The sequence below is a fragment of the Camelus dromedarius genome, chromosome 5 (genome assembly GCF_036321535.1).
Source record: "Camelus dromedarius isolate mCamDro1 chromosome 5, mCamDro1.pat, whole genome shotgun sequence".
Classification (NCBI taxonomy): domain Eukaryota; kingdom Metazoa; phylum Chordata; class Mammalia; order Artiodactyla; family Camelidae; genus Camelus; species Camelus dromedarius.
Genome location: NC_087440.1, coordinates 94253699 through 94276640, shown reverse-complemented (window position 1 = coordinate 94276640; position 22942 = coordinate 94253699). Strand labels below are relative to the sequence as shown.

The 22942-nt window shown below is 47.1% G+C and overlaps 1 protein-coding gene across 1 annotated transcript; it reads left to right on the top strand.

Moving 5' to 3' along the window:
• Positions 1–5407: 5407 nt before the first annotated feature.
• LOC116151844 (uncharacterized) lies at positions 5408–17201 on the top strand. The gene is made up of 4 exons (XM_064486384.1): positions 5408–5563; positions 5668–6097; positions 16599–16750; positions 16855–17201. The coding sequence occupies exons 1-4, from the start codon at positions 5518–5520 to the stop codon at positions 17199–17201; spliced, it is 975 nt and encodes a 324-aa protein (XP_064342454.1). The 5' UTR covers positions 5408–5517.
• Positions 17202–22942: the final 5741 nt, after the last annotated feature.

The window sequence follows — 22942 nt, the reverse complement described above, 5'->3', positions numbered from 1 at the left end:
TTGTGTTTATATCCATTTGTGTTGCTGCCAATGACATTATTTTACTCTTTTTAAAGTACACGCGGAACACATACGTGATGAAGTATTGCTCAGCCATATTTCAATGCAGTCTGCTGATCTGAGGTCCTGGGCAACTCTCCCCTCTTGGCATTTGGGTTTTCTCTCCAGGAAAACGAGAGTATCTCAGAAACACCTACAAGGACCAATGAAGGCTTCAGCCTTGGAATCTGCTCCTCTGGGCTTCATGGCCTGAAGGGCTTCCTTCCTTGCAGGACATTGATTAATCCTGGGAAGGTGTTAAATTCTGTTTGAATCTTGAAGGAGGCTGCACTGTGAAGTTTACGAAAATCATTTGGAGACTTTGCCCAAAAACACGTGGTAGCTAACTCAGTAGGAAAAATGGTCACTGCTTATACAATTAGCTATAGTATCGTCAGAGACAAAACAAATCAATGATGTCTTAAGGCCACTTAATCAATTTCATACATACTCTGATGGCTGCTCTCACATGCCAGAATCATTTCCCCCTTTGGGGAGACAGAAACTGTAGCAGGATGCTTCACTGTGAAGTCTCATTCAATAAATGGATAGGGGTGGGGTTACTAAGGAGTAAAAGGTGTGCATCTCTCAAAAGGCCTAAATAAAAGTGGGAGGTCCAGAGACAGAGACCCCTTGAGGCTCGTCACAGGTCCCCGCTGTGTGAACTGCTTTAGTTCCCTGAGCCTGGGCTGCCCTCAATAGCGCAGGTGAGCAGGGAGAGTCCGGCTTCAGTGCCCAATATGACTGGGGGAGACTCATCCCCAATCTGAGAAATGTGTGTCCACACCTACTGAGAGAAAGGACTGGGGCAAGCCCAGCTATTCCCTCAGAGCCAGTCACTGGGGATCAGGAGGATGCTGGGAAGGCTGGTCAGAGGGCTGATGGTGCCTGAAGTGCACACACTTGTTACAATCTCCTTCCCAATGTCCTGTGTCTTGTCAATAATAGCAGAGAGAAGGAGGGTTTTGATTTTGTTTAGAAGCCCTCAGTTGCTGGAATTCAAGTTTAATAATGTAAGATTCATCCCTTTGGGAGACTCATCTTCAGTGTGAGACAGGTGGTTTGCAAGGGTAAGTAAATCTGGGTCTGCACAGGGAATAGCTTTGCATTCCAGCTTGGAACTCCTCACTACAAAAGAAATGTCCTGCCTCAGCTTATTAATAGACACACATTTAAAAGGTACCTAAGTGGAATAAACTTCAGGAGCAGGAACATAACTTTCTTTTAAAAGTATCTGAAGTTGTTTGTGATAAACGTGGACATATTCAACCGATTTTTACGGGAAACCTGGATTTTGATTCCAAATAACAGTCTTGAAAATGTCTCAGGAATTGCCCAGTGAATTTGCCTAAATAATACTAGAGCCTTTTTGTATAATAAGTTACTGGACGCTTCTCCTGGTCACAAATCTAAACACCTTTCAGGATTCTCCCAGAAGCAAGTTACACCAATGCCAGGCCTGACCTGCACAATAACCGCAGGAACGGGCTGATGGAAGTCACAGAAGCCGGGCCGATGAGTCTGAGGGACCCCGTTAAACTCCTCAGCGAGGATCATTGGTTGCTTTGGGGAAATCTTTGAATATGGTTTGCACTTTAGTTTCATCCAGGAAAGAAAGTAATTGTGAGATTACCCTCTGGGTCCTCAGAGGAATTAACTTCAGAGGAACAAGACCTGACAAGTTGGAGGAAAAGTGCGTGGGGAGAATTTCAGAGGAAGTGCGAAGTTCGAGGAGACACTGACTGTGGAAGACCTGAGGGAACAGCGGAGGTGCAGGAGTAAGAGGAGAGGGAGGAATTGATGCTGGAGGGGAAGCCTGAGACCCACAGGCCAGGGAAGGGGAGCCCGAGGCTTCAGAGGCCCAGATTTCTTTCCTTAGTCCCTGTTTGCTTCAGTTAATCTTGTGATCATGTTTTAGAACAGGCAACTTAAGGTTCCTAAAGGGGTTTCTAAGACACAGAATAATGAGGGAAATAGGTGTTCCATTAAATTTTGAAGATGTTTCATAGTTCTCCAGCTTGGTTTCAAGAAAAGTAAGTTTGAGTTTTTCAAAATTCCCCATCATGGCCATTGACATGTGTATTGAATGGAAGCATGAATCGCCTTTCGCCAGGTCTGTCCATCTCACTACAAATTTCCACAAGGGAGGTCCCTGGGTTTAAAACAAAAACTCAGCTGGGGTTCCTACTGCAGAAGTGACCTCAAAGCAGTTAGATAACTTGGACCCCATTTCTCAAGCTGATTTCTGGAGAAAAAAGGAATAATTTCCAAGCAGCCTAAAGGGTCAAACAGCTCAAATAGCGCAAATAGCCAGCAGGGCTAACACCAGTCAGGTCTAAGGGATCAGACTGGTTCTGAAGGAGCCAGGCTGAAGGATGCTCAGCACAGGCTCAGTAGATCTGCCCTTATTTCCAAGGAGTAGGAGGAAGGCTGGCCACTTCCAGCTGGAACACCATGATTTCAAACTCAGACTAAATGCCAAATAAGTAATTGTATAAAATATAAGAACTTATGTCAGAAGGGTAAACCTTAAGCAGTTCTCAGACAAAGCCTGCACAGATGTGGAAGCTGGGATCCAGGAGAATGACTTAGACTCAAACTCCATTGTAGGTGAGAATCACAGGGCGCAGCTATGGGCCCAGTGTGGGTCCCACACCTGTTTGCTCAGCAGACCCACCGTCATACAGGGTCTTGTCTCATTCCATAAGGGCCATGAAAATGTTGACCTGAAACAAAGAGATGGCCAGTTATTTCTCCAGCAAAAAGAAATGTTTTCATCTGGAATCAACAACGATTTACGTTCAGTGCCTGGAATCACAGTGAGCCACCTGCAGGTCCTAGCATACACGGGGATAAGAACTATTTTGCAGATGGGAATGGATGTTGTAGGAGGGGCTGTAGTGAACAAGGCACCCAGGGATTCTCACCGGCTGAGCTGTGACCACACCTCACTGCCTGAGTCCTTGCCAGGTGGGAACAGGGCATCTTTCTGCTTCTCAAAGCTGGAATCTGCTGTCCTGATAGGACATGAGAGCCCACCGTGCTCTTACCAAACTCTATTTAACTGAGGCTTCTGTGTATTCAGTATTATTGTTATTTTTCCCACTTTGTGAGATTGGATCAGTTTTGTTTTAGAAGCCAGGATCCCCTAGTCAGGCAGAGCTGGGTTTATGAGTTCAACTTCATGGTGAAATAAAAGTGAATCATGTGAATGACAAAAAATGACGTCACTTATTAAAGACACTCATTGGAAGGAAACTCCACACCAGATCTGAATTATGCAGGTTTTTATATTTAAGCCTGGAGATTGAGCCGAAAACAGACTGTGGCTTATCTCTGACTCCAGAGAGCAATTATGTCATTCCCAGCATGTTCAGATGTTCTGAACAAGGAGCTACATGCAGGTCAGACTGTGTTATCCAGACCCCTCCCCATGTCTGAAGAATAAGGGATAAAGAATGAGATAATTTTGTAATATAAAGAGGATACAGAAATAAAGCAAAATTCTGCTGATGGGACTGACAAATTGGATCCCCCTCCGTGGAAAACTGCTACTTTCCTACAAGGTTTAGGACCAATTCACCATAAAACCAGCCATTTCAATAGTAGGTGTGTCTCTAGGTGAAATTAAAGCTCACGTTCACTGGAAACACTGTGTGCAGGTGCTCGTGGGGCCTTCACACATGCTGTAAAGTGGAAACAAGGACTAAACCCAGAGCTCAGTGCAGGGCCGTGTGCTGATGGCGTCTGAGGAACAATTAAGCCCAGCATTGCAGCCCTTGTCATGGGATCCAATGGAACAGAGTCGCTCATTCATTACTGGAAAATACGGGTCCTCCATGTTTCCTCAAATGCCAGCAGTTTCCTGTCCCAGGATTATGTCTTATGTGTGTACGAGACACTTTCTTGGATGAAGGAGGACTTGGATGCAGATATGATAGAAAAGTGTGTGTCCCTGCATGTATGTGCATGTGTGTGTGCGTGTCCCTGCACACTGACGGGAGCCCGGGTTACTCATGTGATGACGGCTTTCTGGACTTCCATCATCCTTCTGAATTTGGACACTATCAGCTAATTTTCTTTATGAAAATCACCCAATTCTATAAAGAAACATCTAATAGGATTATTTATTCAAATCAATGTCTTCCCCATCATCAGTGGAATCTATACCCAAGATTCTGACATTAATTGTCTCAGAAGTAGGTGAACCTCGGTGCAGCCCAGCCTTTCTGAGGGTGGTGCAGAAAAGTCAAGATGAAGCCTTGGATTCTGAACCCACATCCTGAGTGTTCCTGGGCCCCTCACAGAACTTCCCTGCGGCTGAGGGCTCAGTGCCAGTTGCATCACCCACCTTCCCCCTACTTGTGATTTACTACTTTTGACAGTTAAGACCCTCGCCTGTATGGCTGAGTCTAGACCAGAATCCTTCAGGTGCTGCAGGTTTCTGGTCAGAGGACAGCACAGCTGGGTGGGGAGTGGTTCTGGTGCAAGAAGCATTTTGAAATGATGAGCCTGAATCGGGGTGGGAATGACCCTCAGTCTTCACACTGGGCAGTTCACACACTGAAGTTTAACACCTGGGATTATGCAGTTCATCCAAGAGTTCCAGTTGAACTTCTCCCAGCTCTCATGCCACCTGGAGATGTCAAACTCAGGTAGGGTGAGTCTTGGTCACATTTCTCACGTCACATAACCTTTCTATCCCACTATGTGTAGATTTGAACGTGCAACACTGAGGTGAGATTTATAGCACATTGTGTTGTTTGTAATTTGCATAAAAAAATTACTAAGTATATAACAAGTATTCATTACAGCCCAATCACTAGTAAAGACATTTTCTTGAATGTTACTATTGATAGAAATGCATTGAAATGCAGAGACTGTTGAAAACAATCCTGATGAACTCTGCTTACACATTACTGGTCAACACACTAGCAGTCAAAATCATCATGAACTCATCACTGAAGGGGGTCTGGGAAAACTGACCAGTCTTTTCCAAAACTCTCTTCATGCTGACTCAGCATCAGTTATGTCCAAGAGGAGGAGCACAGGTGAAAATGCTGGACAAACTCTCACCTAACATGTGTCCCTGCACAGACCACGATGCGCTACCCGTCTGGGGGCTGCGTACATCACCAACGTGGGAGGAACTCTGGCAGCGACATGACAGAATCCGTGTGCACACGTAAAATATACAGGTTATAAGTGTTTACCCTGAAAACTCACACAATAAACGTGATATTTCCAAATGCTACCAACACCAGCAAACCACAGACATTCACAGCTGCTCAGGGGCCTGGCCCTGTCTGAGGCCAGCAAGGCCACGACTATCTATATAGTGAGATGACATGCAAATAGGGCCTCCCACTGAGGATAAAGCCACCTGGCCCTGGCCCTGCAGCACTGGGAGAGGAGCCCCAGCCCGGGATTCCCAGCTGCTCCCATTCTCTGAGCAGGACTGAGCACAGACAATACACCATGGAACTGGGGCTGAGCTGGGTGGTCCTGGCTGCTCTTCTACAAGGTAATTCATGGAGAACAAGAGCTTCTGAGGATGTGGGTGGTCGTGAGTGAGGGAATGAGAGGACGTGTGACAGTCTGCTGACCAGGATGTCTTTGTGTTTGCAGGTGTCCAGGCTCAGGTGCAGCTGGTGGAGTCTGGGGGAGGCTCGGTGCAGGCTGGAGGGTCTCTGAGACTCTCCTGTGCAGCCTCTGGATACACCTACAGTAGCAACTGCATGGGCTGGTTCCGCCAGGCTCCAGGGAAGGAGCGCGAGGGGGTCGCAGCTATTTATACTGGTGGTGGTAGCACATACTATGCCGACTCCGTGAAGGGCCGATTCACCATCTCCCAAGACAACGCCAAGAACACGGTGTATCTGCAAATGAACAGCCTGAAACCTGAGGACACTGCCATGTACTACTGTGCAGCAGACACAGTGAGGGAAAGTCATTGTGAACCCAGACAAAAACCTCGCTCCCTGGGGCAACCACAGTACCCAGGGAGTGCTCACGACACACCAAGGGCAGGGCTGAGCCCCAGAGCAGGTGCAGAGTTGTGAGATCAGTTTGTAGTTACAATCCTTGGTTTCCTTTTCCCTCCCGTCAACTCTACTATAGACCCTCTGCTGGTTTCTAAATTTTCATTGTTGAGGTATGTGTTGCTTTCTGACAATAATATTTCTAATAAGGATGTATTTTCACAAATGAAATAAAGCTCCACACAATGTTAAACTTTAGTATAATTTTAAAGGTGACTCAGAAAGTTTCAAACCTGATGAATACCCTGAGAAGGCACAGGCACTGGGAAAACACGTGCAAACAGTTGCTCACCTTTGTCTCTGCTCCCGGGGCAGGAGGCTGCACACCGTCCATCTTTCTGTCAAAGGGCACGCAGGGTTTGCAGTGAGTAGGATACACGTCACAGATGCCAGTTCCACACTGCCCAGGACTGCGTGTGCAGGGATCCTCATTGCTCACGGAGTCCGGGGTCTACAGATAACATCTGGGCAAAATTTATTTCCAGCCCAAAACGAAAAATGTTGCATTTTCTGAACTCCTGGACATTTACAACGTGGGCAGCACTTTGAATCCCCAACACACTAACATTCCCACCTGAGGTCGGTCGGGGTGATGCTCTGCCCTCTTGTTTCAACTCCCATCACGTAAATGAGTCTCCTTCCAGGTCCAGTTAGTGCCATGTTTTTGACACTTTCTGGTATATGTAGAAAATTTTCCTGTTTAAATTGGCCCACGTGTTGTGCTGAAGTGCAGTCCAGTGTCCCTGAGCACAAAGTGCTGTGAGCTGACTTAAGGAGAGAGTATTTCGAACAGACAAGCTCCATTCAGGGATGAATTAAACTGATGGGGGCTGTGAGCTTGATAATCAAGTTTTGGCATAAATTTTATTTCAATAAAGGAACGCAAATCTCCCTTTGGGTATTTGTGGCAGTTTGGGTTACCTGGTTCAATTTCAAATTCAGATGATAAATGGAGGTTTATGCTCAAGAAGGAGGTGATGCTGACCAGGTGGAAAATTACTGTGAGGAGATTTCAAGTTCGGGGGACACTGGGCAGACTGTCTCCAGAGGATTCGTGGTACAGGAGGCCGGGGTGGTTAAATATTCCCTGGGCGATGATAGGTGTAGTGAATTGGATCACATATTGAGGGTGATCAGAGTTCCAGGTGAGGATTCCCACTAACAAGACTCAGCAGGTTTCTTGATAAAACTGGGACATGCAAAGATGGACACAGAAACCCGCAGGTCCAGAACTAATTGAGGAAAGCATTTCAAGGAACTTCAGTGATGTGAGGTCAAATGATCAGTGTCAACTTCAGAGTCAGGGTTCTTATCTTCACTGACATGATTCTCTGAGAGCCGAATCTAACTCCGAAGAACATGGAAACCTCTGGTCATTCCTCCTTTTGGTGAAACTGCCACCTTTCAGAAGAAGAAAACAGATGCACAGAGGCGTCATGGATGCACAGACATGGGAGAAAAGTCCATCTGAGGCTCAGTGAGGACGGGGCCCCTGCAGGCAAAGGAGAATGGCCTCAGAAGATCCCAAACTTCTGGGAAACTTGGTCTAAGACTTCCGGCCTCCAGATCTGAGAGAAATGCATTTCTGCTGTTTGAGCTGCCCAGTCTGTTATTCTGTAACAGAATCTCTACCCAAGCAATACACAAATGATGAGTCTTTCAGGTATATATGGAAAAGTAAGTGTCATACTGCAAAGGAAAAATCATCTTTTCTTCACAGATGTGCTATGATCATCTCCAAGAGTCACATGAACTTCTACTGAAAAATGGTTTTGGCCTCTCAGGAGTGGGTAGAATCATCCTGAACATATTAATGTCCAATATCTATCAGTTTTTGTATAATTTGGAAATAACGATATAAAATGTACTCAAATCGAGAACCAACCAAATCTCAGAGCAGCAAGGAATGGACGTCTTAAAGTCTGTTCATGATTTCTAAGGGGGGTCTGAGGAACACACTGTAGACACAGGATATGAGGTGAAGCATTGAGGAACCGATTAAGAAAATAACAGAACATGTGCTGTTGAACTGAGTTCACTTATTTGCAATAATGCCAACACGGTGGCAGGAAATGTGTAAAAACTTTGGTGTGACATTCAGGACAGACCACAGCTTTTGTTTAACAAGCAGCTGAGAGTCAGAGCAGAGATGCCGAGCAGGTGAGCAGGGAGCAGAGGGGACCGGGGGGCTGGGGGGCACGAGAGGAGGAGTGTGGGAGACGCCCACCCCAGTTGTTAGTATCAGGCGTGACTTCAGGACGTTTTCACATGAAACACTGGGAGGGAAAGTAGGTCCTGCTCTGCTGACGGTCACTCCCCTGCCCTCCGACTCTCCTTGGACTGAACTCCCTGCTCTGGGAGGAGAGCAGCTGTGGTAAGTGAGCAGAATGGGTGTCCACCCTGGCCGTCAGGCAGCACCGCCTCCCGTGCCCTGAGACAGGGCCTGACCTGACCCTCCATGTTCGTGTGGAAACATGACCCCATGTGCATGAGAACCACATGCAGGACTCAGGGCCATCACAGCACCTGTGCCACTCAGGGCCTGGGTCTCCTCTTCACTGACGTCATCCTCTGAGGGCCAAAGGCTTAACTGACAAGAACATAAACCCCCCTTTCCACCACACACAGTGCCTCCTGGTGGGTCTGTGTCCATCCTCCCCCACGGAAAGCCCAGTAGAACCTGCGGTGCTTGGGTCTGGGTGCTGGACAGAATACACCCTGCCTCTCCAAAAATTCCCCCCCCATCTCCAGAGACACATTGAAGGCCATGTGTCCCTGCAGCTCAGCTCTGGTTTCCCTGAGGACACAGCCATGTGCTTTTCTCACAGGAAGGAGAGCGAGTGAGGGGACATCAGGGTGACCCAGACACAAAGGTCCCTGCAGGGAGGGCTCAGGCCACCAGGGGGCACCCAGGGTCATGAGGAAACCACAGGACCAGTTTCAGAGCAGGTGCAGAAGCAGCCGTGGACGGGTTTCCTCCCAGAGACGGAGGATTCTCCACTGGTTCACCGTCTCCCCTTGAAGCCCACTCATAATGTTTCCAGGGAAACTTCCTGATCTGAACTTGGGCCTTTTTCATGGATTCAGGCTTGTCTGTGTTTTATTCCTCATCTAACTTAGGAACATACACACAGAAATATCTCTCCATGGGACCTTTATTTGATATTTATTCACTAACTACAATTGTAGTTGTCAACTTTACAGATGCTTAATGACACAAATGATTCTTCTGGGCATCCTTGACTCTGCACTCCACCCTTGATGTATTTCCAGGCATTTCATCCTCAACAGTGTCCCCAGTACTGTTTCCTGCAGTGCCTTTCTCAAGCATAGCATGAGGAATGTTGTGTATATGGAAATTGATGTCCGTGTGACACTGGAGTCATTCTGTCCCCCAGAGGGCACTTGGAAATGTCTGGAGACACTTTGGGCTGTCACATGTGGGGTGGCCTGCAGGTACCCAGTTCCCTAGTGGGCAGAGTCCCTGCATGTGGCCGTGCATCCCACACTGCACATGGCAGCTCCCACAACAGGAAACTAGCCTCAAATGGCAATAATATTAAAAAAAAACTGTGATAAAATCTCTATATCTGGTCAAATTAATACCACTGCTGACATGCAGAAAGTAAATTTCCTACATTATAATTACTCTCACTAAGTGAAAAAGGCAGACAAACAGACACCAGACTTGGGCCTTCAGTTCATTCAGAGGCACCATTACAGCCGCTTCACCCCTGTGTGGGCCGGAGGGTTGTGGGCCGGAGGGTCCTGAGCACAGACCTGCAAGTGAAGGGGACAGGGGAGCAGAGAGCCAGCACTGGGGAGGGGCCGTGTCTCTGCTTCACCTGAGTCCCCAGAAGACAAGACAGGGCCAAGGCTAGACCTGGTTGTCATAGTATTCACCAAAACCCTACCTATATTAACTATTTCAGGTTTTCACTTTTAAACAATACTTTATCTCAATATTAACTGATATTAACAGTAGAAACACATAACAAATTGTCATTAATTTTATATATAAACTAAATTGAATTCGAAACCATCAGTTCCTGATAATTTCTCCAAACATGCCATTTGTATCACAGACACTTTGTGTCAGAAACAGCCAGGCCTTCACCAGCACCCACACCCCCTCCCCCAGGGGCTCACAGCTAGTCTGCACCTCCCCTCACCTCCTGCAGTCTACACATGGACCCCTGCTGTGTCCTACACAGGGGTGCTGCTAGGAATGTCTGTGAAGGTAGGATCACATGTGCATCCCAGTGACTAGCTCACAAAATTATGGGAAATAAAAGGTAAATACATTAAATAAAAGTGTCTCAGAAGTTAATGAGGCTCACAGCAAAAGAGAATGTGACAATGAATATATATATATGTTCATGTATAACTGAAAAATTGTGCTCTACACTGAAATTTGACACTACATTGTAAAATGACTATAACTCAATAAAAATAGTATATATATATATATATATATATATATATATATATATATATATATATAAAGAAGTAAACGGTTTTCACATACAACAGATTGAAATTTATTTTAAAGATAAAAATGTGTTTATTTGGAATCACAGAGAATTACGGTTTGGGGTCTGCCGCCCTGGTGAGCTACAAGCAAGTCCCCAGTGAAAACAGAGACATGACTCTTCTACAGAATGAAAGGGGAGGCGAGAGGGCTCCTGTGAACAGGAGTCCATGGATTTTCATTGGCTGAGTCCTTACCAGGAAAGAAGAGGAGGCCTTGCTTCTCCCTGTTGGGCTCAGACATGAAGTTCCCAAGTTACAAGCTGGAAGCTGCAGTCCTCTTGCCTGAGAGTCACTGTGAAAAGGCTGCTTAGAGGGGCTTCTTGTAGGTGATCAGGACTCAGGGGGTGGTCACTCGGTGTGACGCAGTCAAGAGGGCCTTCATTGCTGATGGAGGGGAGAAGCGTGGATGTGCTGAGGTTCAGACAACATAGAACAGCTCTTTGAGGAACAGGGAACAAAAGGGCATCTTAGGAGGGGAGGCGGCTGACTGAGACATGTTGACTGTGATGCGTGGACCTGAACAAAGGGTCAGAGACCATGAGGACCCCAAGGCAGTGGGAGTCTCCCTGTGCCACAGCATCCGGCTCACGGCTGTAAAACCCTAGAGGTCTGCGGAGGCCCCTGAGGTTTTGGTCAACACCCCAAGACAGCCCCTTGCTTTCATACAAAAAGGAGAAAGGGGTCTGGTAATCAGGTTGCCCACAGCAGGACGGGCTCTTCAAACGCTCCTTTAATGACCTGAATCTGTGTCTTCTGGTTCCTCCCTTAAAATTTAGTCGGGATTGCCAGTGTTGACAAAACTTCATGTAGGTTTTCCTTGAGAGAGAAGTGTGGAATCCATCTCAACAGTAAGCAGCTAGTCTTCCAAAATCCCTCATATTTGGCAATTAGTGTTGCATTTAGGAAGCAGAAAAACACCATGGATGTAAGTAGAGGATTGTTCTGACGTCAGATACCCTAGACATTAAATATGATGCGGGGAAACTGCACATTTTCTGTAGCCAACTTTAGTCCCTTAGAGGCTGAAAGTTTGTAGTGAGTAGATGCTGTCTTCCTGCAAGAACGTTTGAGAAGAAGAGCAAAGAAGCAAATTATCCACATATTGCAACAAAAGAGAAAATCTAGAAAACTTTGCATCATCCAGACCAGCCTTCCGGTGTCTCCAGAAATGAGAAGGACTCTCAAAAAATCCCTGAAGAACTAATGTCCTGGTGAGCTTTTCCCTTCACACTGAAGGCTAAAAGGTAATGGCTACCTCCATCGGCTGGAATAGTAACCAGTGCACAGTGGACACCAGTTACAGTAAAGGCTTCACTGCCAGTGGGAGTGGATGTTAGCACCACAGGAGTTTTAGGGACGACAGGTTGATAAAGGGTAAAATGCAGTTATTATTGTTATTATCTTTACAATTATTTTGCTTCTTATTGACACGTGGTTCATTTCCAATGTTAGTTTTTGGTGCATAGCAGACAGATGCAGTTCTGCACACACGTAGGTATATTTTCATAGATTACTTTCCGTATGTTATGTACAAATCGTAGAACACAGTTCCCTGCACTATACGGTAGCTCTTTGTTTTATATCTGTGTTATGCATAGTAATGTGTATCTGTTAATCCCAAACTCTTAATTTATCCCTCCCCTGCCCTTTGCACTTTGGTGAACATAGTTTGTTTTCTGGTCCATGAGTCTACTTTTGTCTTTTAAGTAAGGGTCTTTGCATTTTTTTTAATTCCACATCATAGGATAACAGTTTTCCTATCTGGCTTAACTCAGTTAATATGATTGTGTTTATATCCATCTGTGTTGCTGCCAATGGCATTATTTTACTCTTTTTAAAGTACACGCGGAACACGTACATGATGAAGTATTGCTCAGCCATATTTCAATGCAGTCTGCTGATCCGAGGTCCTGGGCACCACTCCCCTCTTGGTCTTTGGGTTTTCTCTCCAGGAAAATGAGAGTATCTCAGAAACGCCTACAAGGGCCAATGAAGGCTTCAGCCTTGGAGTCTGCTCCACTGGGCTTCATGGCCTGAAGGGCTTCCTTCCTTGCAGGACATTGATTAATCCTGGGAAGGTGTTAAATTCTGTTTGAATCTTGAAGGAGGCTGCACTGTGAGTTTACCAAAATCATTTGGACATTTTACCCAAAAACAGGTGGTAGCTAACTCAGTAGGAAAAATGGTCGCTGCTTGTACAATTGGCTGTAGTATCGTCAGAGACAAAACAAATCAATGATGTCTTAAGGCCACTTAATTAATTTCATACATACTCTGATGGCTGCTCTCACATGCCAGAATCATTTCCCCCTTTGGGGAGACAGAAACTGTAGCAGGATGCTTCACTGTGAAGTCTCATTCAATAAATGGATGGGGGTGGGGTTACTAAGGAGTAAAAGGTGTGCATCTCTCAAAGGGCCTAAATAAAAGGGGGAGGTCCAGAGGCAGAGACCCCTTGAGGCTCATCACAGGTCCCCAGTGTGTGAACTGCTTTAGTTCCCTGAGCCTGGGCTGCCCTCAGTAGCTCAGCTGAGCAGGGAGGGTCTGGCTCCAGTGCCCAATATGACTGGGGGAGACACACCTCCAAATTGGAGAAATGCTTGTCCAAGAATATTAAGAGAAAAGACTGAGAAGAGCCCAGCTATTCCCTCAGAGCCGGTCACTGGGATCAGGAGGATGCTGGGAAGGCTGGTCAGAGGGCTGATGGTGCCTGAAGTGCACACATTTGTATAATCTCTTTCCCAACGTCCTGGCTGTTGGAAAACAATAGCAGAAACTAAGGGTGTTTGGGTTGTATTCTGGGGTTTTATTTGCTGGAATTCAAGTTTAAGAATTTAAACATTCTTCCTTCAGGTGACTCTCCTGTAGTGTGAGAGACATGGTTTGTCAGCTTAAGGAAACCTGGAGAGGACATGGTTTCCACCCTGTTCCTCTGTGAATAGAATGGAAAGTTCCTGAAGGAGCCAGGCTGAAGGATGCTCAGCACAGGCCCGGTCGAACAGCCCCTATTCCCAAGGAGTGGGAGGAAGGCCGGCCACTTCCAGCTGGAACAACGTGATTTCAAAATCAGACTGAATGCCCAATAAGTACTTGCCTACAGTACAAGGTCTTACCTACGAAGGACACACCTTACAATAGTTCTCAGACAAAGCCTGCAGAGCTTCCTACTGCACAGATGTGGAAGCTGGGCTCCAGGAGAATGATTTAGACTCAAACTCCATTGTAGGTGACAATCAAAGGGTGCAGCCATTGGCCCAGTGTGGGTCCCCCACCTGTTTGCACAGCAGCCTCACAGCCATACGGGGTCTTGTCTCATTCCATAAGGGCCGTGAAAATGTTGACCTGACACAAACAGATGGCCAGTTATTTCTCCAGCAAGAAGAAATGTTTTTTCTGGGATCAACAACGATTTACGTTCAGTGCCTGGAATCACAGTGAGCCACCGGCAAGTTCCTAGCATACACGGGGATAAGAACTATTTTGCAGATGGGAATGGATGTTGCAGGAGGGGCTGTAGTGAACAAGGCACCCAGGGCTTCTCACTGACTGAGCTGTGACCACCCCTCACTGCCTGAGTCCTTGCCAGGAGGGAACAGGGCATCTTTCTGCTTCTCACAGCTGGAATCTGCTGTCCTGGTAGGACATGAGAGCCCACCGTGCTGTCACCAAATTCTATTTAACTGAGGTTTCTGTGTATTCAGTATTGATATTATTTTTCCCAGTTTGTGAGATTGGATCAGTTTTGTTGCAGAAGCCAGGCTGCCCCAGTCAGGCAATGCTGGGTTAATTGGTTCAACTTCATGGTGAAATAAAAGTGAATCATGTGGATGACAAAAAATGACTTCACATATTAGAGACACTCATTGGAAGGAAACTCTACACCAGATTTGAATTATGCAGGTTTTTGTACTTAAGCCTGAAGATGGAGCCGAAAACAGACTGTGGCTAAACCCAGAACCCAGACAGCAATTATGTTGTTCCCAGCATGTTCAGATGTTCTGAACAAGGAGCTACATGCAGGTGAGACTGTGTTATTCTGACCCCTCCCCACGACTGAAGAATAACGGATAAAGGATGAGAAAATTTTCTAACATAAAGTGGTACAGGAATAAAGCAAAATTCTGCTGATAGGACTGAAACATTGGAGCCCCCACCGTGGAAAACAGCCACTTTCTTACAAGGTTTAGGAGGAACTCACCATAAAACCAGCCATTTCAATAGTAGGTGTGTCTCTAGGTGAAATTAAAGCTCACGTTCACTGAAAACACTGTGTGCAGGTGCTCGTGGGGCCTTCACACATGCAGTAAAGTGGAAACAAGGGCTAAACCCAGAGATCAGTGCAGGGCCATGTGCTCTTGGTGCCTGAGGTGCTGTTAAGCCCCGCATTGCATCCCCTGTCATGGGATCCAAGAGAACAGAGTCGCTCATTCATTACTGGGAAACACGGGTCCTCCATGTTTCCTCAGATGCCTGCAGTTTCCTGTCCCAGAATAATGTCTTGTGAGTGTCTAAGACAATACCTTTGACGGAGGAGGGTTTGGATGCAGATACGATACAAGAGTGAGTCTCTGCATGTATGTGCATGTGCACCTGAGTGTGCATGTGTGTTTGCATGTCCCTGCACACAGACGGGAGCCCGGGTTACATGTGTGATGAGGGCTTTCTGGACTTCCATCATCCTTCTGAATTTGGACACTATCCCCTAATTTTCTTTATGAAAATCACACAATTCTATAAAGAAATCTCTAATAGGATTATTTATTCAAACCAGTGTCTTCCCCATCATCAATGGAAACTCTATCCAGGATTCTGACATTAAATTTCTCAGAAGCGTGAGAACTTCGGTGCAGCCCAGCCCTTCTGAGGGTGGTGCTGAGAAGTCAGGATGAAGCCTTGGATTCTGAACCCACATCCTGAGTGTTCCTGGGCCCCTCACAGAACTTCCCTGCGGCTGAGGGCTCAGTGCCAGTTGCATCACCCACCTTCCCCCTACTTGTGATTTACTACTTCTGACAGCTAAGACCCTCGCCTGTATGGCTGAGTCTAGACCAGAATCCTTCAGGTGCTGCAGGTCTCTGGTCAGAGGACAGCACAGCTGGGTGGGCAGTGGTTCTGGTGCAAGAAGCAGTTTGAAATGATGAGCCTGAATCGGGGTGGGAATGACCCTCAGTCTTCACATCTGGCAGTTCACACTCTGAAGTTTAACACCTGGGATTTTGCAGTTGATCCAAGAGTTCCAGTTGAACTTCTCCCAGCTCTCATGCCACCTGGAGACGTCAAATTCAGGTACGGTGAGGCTTGGTCACATTTCTCACGTCACATAACCTTTCTACCCCACTATGTGTAGATTACAAAGTGCAACACTGAGGTGAGATTTATAGCACATTGTGTTGTTTGTAATTTGCATAAAAAAATTACTAAGTATATAACAAGTATTCATTACAGCCCAATCACTAGTAAAGACATTTTCTTGAATGTTACTATTGATAGAAATGCATTGAAACGCAGAGACTGTTGAAAACAATACTCATGAACTCTGCTTGCAGATTACTGGTCAACAGAGTAACTGTCAAAATCATCATGATCTCATCGGTGAAGGGGGTCTTGTCCAAAAGTTTCCTGATGTTGATTCTGGATCAGTTATGACCAAGAGGAGGAGCACAGGTGAAAATGCTGGACAAACCCTCACCTAACATGTGTCCCTGCACAGACCACAATGTGCTACCCGTCTGGGGGCTGCGTACATCACCAACGTGGGAGGAACTCTGGCAGCGACATTACAGAATCCGTGTGCACACGTAAAATATACAGGTTCTAAGAGTTTACCCTGAAAACTCACACAATAAACATGATATTTCCAAATGCTACCAACACCAGCAAACCACAGACACTCACAGCTGCTCAGGGGCCCGGCCCTCTCTGAGGCCAGCAAGGCCACGACTATCTATATAGTGAGATGACATGCAAATAGGGCCTCCCTCTGAGGATAAAGCCACCGGGCCCTGGCCCTGCAGCACTGGGAGAGGAGCCCCAGCCCCGGATTCCCAGCTGCTCCCACTTTCTGATCAGGACTGTGCACAGACGACTCACCATGGAGCTGTGGCTGAGCTGGCTGTTCCTGGTTGCTCTTTTACAAGGTAATTCATGGAGAACAAGAGCTAGTAAGGAAGTGGGTGGTCGTGAGTGAGGGAATCAGAGGACGTGTGACAGTCTCCTGACCAGGATGTCTTTGTGTTTGCAGGTGTCCAGGCTCAGGTGCAGCTGGTGGAGTCTGGGGGAGGCTCGGTGCAGGCTGGAGGGTCTCTGAGACTCTCCTGTGCAGCCTCTGGATACACCTACTGTAGCTACGACATGAGCTGGTACCGCCAGGCTCCAGGGAAGGAGCGCGAGTTCGTCTCAGCTATTGATAGTGATGGTAGCACAAGCTACGCAGACTCCGTGAAGGGCCGATTCACCATCTCCCAAGACAACGCCAAGAACACGGTGTATCTGCAAATGAACAGCCTGAAACCTGAGGACACGGCGATGTATTACTGTAAAACAGACACAGTGAGGGGAAGTCATTGTGAGCCCAGACAAAAACCTTGATCCCTGGGCACCCACAGCCCCCAGGGGGTGCTCACTACCCACCAAGGGCAGGGCTAAGCCCCAGGAGCAGGTGCAGAGGTGTGGGAGGAGTTTGTAGTGAGAAACCTTGGAATCCTTTTCCCGCCCGTCAACTCTACTACAGACCCTCTGCTGGATTCTAAATTTTAATTATTAAGGTATGTGTTGCTTTCTGACAATAATATTTGTAATCAGGATGTATTTTTACAACTGAAATAAAGCTCCAAACACTGTTAAACTTTAGTATAATTTTAAAGGTGACTCAGAAAGTTTCAAACCTGATGAGTACCCTGAGAAGGCACAGGCACTGGGAAAACACGTGCAAACAGTTGCTCACCTTTGTCTCTGCTCCCGGGGCAGGAGGCTGCACACCCTCCATCTTTCTGTCAAAGGGCACGCAGGGTTTGCAGTGAGCAGGATGCATGTCACAGACGCCAGTTCCAGACTGCCCAGGACTGCGTGTGCAGGGATCGTCATTGCTCACGGGGTCCGGGGTCTACAGATCACATCAGGGCAAAATTTATTTCCAGCACAAAATGAAAAATGTTGCATTTTCTGAACTCCTGGACATTTACAACGTGGGCAGCACTTTGAATCGCCAACACACTAACATTCCCACCTGAGGTCGGTCGGGGTGATGCTCTGCCCTCTTGTTTCAACTCCCATCACGTAAATGAGTCTCCTTCCAGGTCCAGTTAGTGCCATGTTTTTGACACTTTCTGGCATATGTAAAAAAATTTTCCTGTTTAAATTAGCCCACGTGTTGTCCTGAAGTGCGGTCCAATGTCCCTGAGCACAAAGTGCTGTGAGCTCACTTAAGGAGAGAGTATTTCGAACAGACAAGCTCCATTCAGGGATGAATTAAACTGATGGGGGCTGTGAGCTTGATAATAAAATTTTGGCATAAATTTTATTTCAATAAAGGAACGCAAATCTCACTTTGGGTATTTTTGGCAGTTTGGGTTACCTGGTTCAATTTCAAATTCAGATGATAAATGGAGGTTTATGGTCAATAAGGAGGTGATGCTGACCAGGTGGAAAATTACTGTGAGGAGATTTCAAGTTCGGGGGACACTGGGCAGACTGTTTCCAGAGGATTCGTGGTACAGGAGGACGGGGTGCTTAAATATTCCCGGGGGGATGATAGATGTAGTGAATTGGATCACATATTGAGGGTGATCGGAGTTCCAGGTGAGGATTCTCACCATCACGACTCAGCAGGTTTCTTGATAAACCTGGGACATGCAAAGATGGACACAGAAACCCGCAGGTCCAGAACTAATTGAGGAAAGCATTTCAAGGAACTTCAGTGATGTGTGGTCAAATGGTCAGTGTCAGCTTCAGAGTCAGGGTTCTTATCTTCACTGACATGATTCTCTGAGAGCCGGAAAATAAATCCGAAGAACATGGAAACCTCTGGTCATTCCTCATTTTGGTGACACTGCCACCTTTCAGAAGAAGACAACAGATGCACAGAGGCGTCATGGATGCACAGACATGGGAGAAAAGTCCATCTGAGGCTCAGTGAGGACGGGGCCCCTGCAGGCAAAGGAGAAAGGCCTCAGAAGAACCCAAACCTCTGGGCACCTTAATTTGGACTTCCGGCCTCAAGATCTGAGAGAAATGCATTTCTGCTGTTTGGGCTGCCCAGTCTGTTATTCTGTAACAGAATCTCTACCCAAGCAATACACAAATGATGAGTCTTTCAGGTATATATGGAAAAGTAAGTGTCATACTGCAAAGGAAAAATCATCTTTTCTTCACAGATGTGCTATGATCATCTCCAAGAGTCACATGAACTTCTACTGAAAAATGGTTTTGGCCTCACAGGAGTGGGTAGAATGATCCTGAACATATTAATGTCCAGTATCTATCAGTTTTGGTATAATTTGGAAATAACGATATAAAATGTACTCAAATCGAGAACCAACCAAATCTCAGAGCAGCAAGGAATGGACGTCTTAAAGCCTGTTCATGATTTGCAAGGGGGGGTCTGAGGAACACACTGTAGACACAGGATGTGAGGTGAAGCATTGAGGAGCAGATTAAGAAAATAACAGAACATGTGCTGTTGAACTGAGTTCACTAATTTGTAATAAATGCCAACACGGTGGCAGTAAATGTGTAAAACCTTTGGTGTGACGTCCAGGAAAGAGCACAGCTTTTGTTTAACACGCAGCTGAGAGTCAGAGCAGAGATGCCGAGCAGGTGAGCAGGGAGCAGAGGGGACCGGGGGGCTGGGGGGCACGAGAGGAGGAGTGTGGGAGACGCCCACTCCAGTTGTTAGTACCAGGCGTGACTTCAGGACGTTTTCACATGAAACACTGGGAGGGAAAGTAGGTCCTGCTCTGCTGATGGTCACTCCCCTGCCCTCCGACTCTCCTTGGACTGAACTCACTTCTCTGTGAGGAGAGCAGCTGTGGTCAGTGAGCAGAAGGGGGGTCCACCATGGATATAAGCCAGCACCACCTCCCGAGCCCAGAGACAGGGCCTGACCTGACCCTCCATGTTCGTGCGGAAACACGACCCCACGTGCATGAGAACCACATGCAGGGCTCAGGGCCATCACAGCACCTCTGCCACCCAGGGCCTGGGTCTCCTCTTCACTGACATCATCCTCTGAGGGCCAAAGTCTTAGCTGACAAGAACATAAACCCCCCTGTCCACCACACACAGTGCCTCCTGGTGGGTCTGGGTCCATCCTCCCCGAGGGAAAGCCCAGCAGAGCCTGTGGTGCTTGGGTCTGGGTGCTGGACAGCATACACCCTGCCTCTCCAAAAATTCCCCCCCATCTCCAGAGACATATTGAAGGCCATGTGTCCCTGCAGCTCATCTCTGGGGTCCCTGAGGACACAGCCGTGTGCTATTGTCACAGGAAGGAGAGTGAATGAGGGGACATCAGGGTGACCCAGACACAACCATCCCTACATGGAGGGCTCAGGTCACTCGGGGGCACCCAGTGCCATGAGGAAATCAGAGGACCCATTTCAGAGCAGGTGCAGAAGTAGCCTTGGACGGGTTTCCTCCCAGACACAGCGGATTCTCCAGTGGTTCACCGTCTCCCCTGGAAGCCGATCCATAATGTTTCCGGGGAAACTTCCTGATCTGAACTTGGGCCTTTTTCATGGATTCAGGCTTGTCTGTGTTTCATTCCTCATCTAAATTAGGAACATACACACAGAAATATCTCTCCATGGGAAATTTATTTGATATTTATTCACTAACTACTCTTTTTCATTGTCAAATTTACAGATGTTAAATGACACAAATGATTCTTCTGTGCATCCTCGAGTCTGCCCTCCACCTTCCAATGTATTTCCAGCCATTTCATCCTCGAGAGTGTCCTGAGTCCTGTTTCCTGCAGTGCCTTTCACAAGCATAGCATGAAGAATGTTGCATATTTGGAAAATGATGTCTGTGTGACACTGGAGTCATTTTGTCCCCCAGAGGACATTTAGAAATCTCTGAGACAGAGTGGGCCATCACATGTGGGTTGCGATGCAGGTGCCGGGTTCCCTAGTGGGCAGAGTCCATCAATGTGGCCGTGCATCCCACACAGCACACGGCAGCTCCCACAACAGGAAACTAGACTCAAATGCCAATAATGGTGAAAAACTACGATAAAATATTTCTATGTTGTCAAATTCATATCACTGTTGACATACAGAGTCTACATTTGCTGTGTGTAAATTATTCTCACTTAGTGGAAAGGCAGACACCAGACTTTGGTCTTCAGTGCACTCAGGGTCCACATTACACTCTCTTCACACAACGTTCCCGCTCTGTGGGCAGGAGGGCCCAAGCATGGACATACAAGACAAGGGGGCACCAGACCACACCCCGGGACTGGGGAGGGGCTCGTGTTTCGCATGGATTATGGGACCTAGATGTCAGAGCTGTCTTTTCTGAGCCCAAGTCTGCAGAAGCCCCGACAGGGCACAGGCTGGACTGGATTCTTGCAACATTTAAAATTTCCTGCCTTTGTATCTTGAATAACTGAGGATTTTACCTCAGAACAATAATTTGTTACAATATTAATAAATGTTTCACATATGAGACACGTAGCAAATTGTTACTTGTTTTACAACTTGTAAAAACAGTGCTTGTAATTTTTAAAACCGTATCAGTATATCCAACACACTTGCTCTTGTATCCCTGCCCCACTGTGACCCACCCTGACAGAAATCACTAGACCTTCCCCAGCACCCACATCCCCTCCCCGTCAGGAGTCACAGCTCCCCTTCACCTCCCCTCACCCCCTGCAGGCTGGTGGGGGCCACCTTCTCTCCTCTGAGCATGGATGTGACCAGGAACGTCTGTGGAGGTGGGAGCTCACGTCCATCCCAGGGACCTCCTCGGTAACTTACAAGGAAATCGAAAGGAAATAAGGGAGATAAAAGTCAACATTCTCATGGGAAGTTAGCTTTTTTTAATGTAACACAAACAGACGAGCAGTTGTTTCAATAAAAAAAAGTGGGCTTACTTTGGACCAGTAAACAGCTTCAGTATGGCGTCTGCAACCCTGATGAGCCACATGCGCGTCTTCAGTAAAAGGAGACGCCTCCTTCATCAAGGGGGGAAGGGGGCTGAGGGAGCCCGAGGGAAACAGAGCCCCTGCGTTTCTCTTGGCTGAGTCCTGCCCAGGAAAGACGGGGAAGCCTTGCTTCCCCCAGCTGGGCTCTGAGGCCATCAAAGGGCATGCGAGCTCCCCTCTGCTCACCCAATTTTACTAAACTGAGGTTTTCTTTATATTTTGCCTTTTGCCATTTGATCAAGGTTGAGAACTTTCTCTGAAAACATCACTGATGAAGACTTAGGATTTCTGGGTTTTTTCACATTTTTGTCTGTCAGTGCCAGGAATGAACTCCTCTGGGTGTAACGTCTCATGTCAGATGGAAAGTGCTCTTATTGAGGCCACATTCCAGCAACATGGAGGAGTGAGAGGGAGAGCGCGCAGGCTCTCTCACCTTAAGTCCCTGTGTTATCAAGACCGGAGGCTGGAGATCACCTGACATGTTATATTCTCATCAGAGACTCGGCAGGAAATTGTCCAATAGGTCTGGCACAGATGCCTTGGGAAGCTGTCTCAGCTGATGTTGCCCTCAATTCTGAGAGTCTCCACAGTCGGGTCGCCAGATGAGCAGGAATGTTCAGGGCCAGCTGCCTTCTTAGGTGTGTCACTTGGACCCAAGTTCTCACTCTCGGGAGACTGGTGGCACAAGGGCTGGTGAGCAGCACCTGCTGGAGACCTCTCCGCTGAGGTTGAGGAGTTCTTCTGGAAGTGTCTTTCCCAGTAGATAAGCTATCCAGCTTGCAAGGTTTGACGCTTGCATCTCTGTCTCCTGAGAGGTACTGTGAAAAGACGGCTTCTGAGGAGAATCTTGGAGACGACCAGGAGGCAGAAATTGGTCCATCAGTTTTCAGCAATCATGAGGGACTTCACTGGTGAAGCGGGGGAGCAGACAGGCTCCAGTACAGGTTTTGCTGTTGAGCGAATCATGCTGAGGTCGGGCCATATGAACAAAAGTTGGACGCAGGTCTCGGCAGTGTCCAGGTAGCTGGGAGAGTCTCACATTTAGCCCGTAGATCAGGGTGTTGATCAGCCAAGACCCGATGGAGCACATCTGCGTGGAAGTACATCTGGATGTAAGTGGAGCCCTGGTTCTCATGTCAGGTATCCTAAACATTGAGTCTGCATTTGGGTAAACTGCAATTTTCCTCAA

Coding starts and splice junctions, on each gene's coding strand:
- LOC116151844 (XM_064486384.1), top strand. CDS start 5,518: ATGGAACTGGGGCTGAGCTGGGTGGTCCTGGCTGCTCTTCTACAAG. Junction 5,564..5,667: donor CCTGGCTGCTCTTCTACAAG/GTAATTCATGGA, acceptor TTGTGTTTGCAG/GTGTCCAGGCTCAGGTGCAG. Junction 16,751..16,854: donor CCTGGTTGCTCTTTTACAAG/GTAATTCATGGA, acceptor TTGTGTTTGCAG/GTGTCCAGGCTCAGGTGCAG.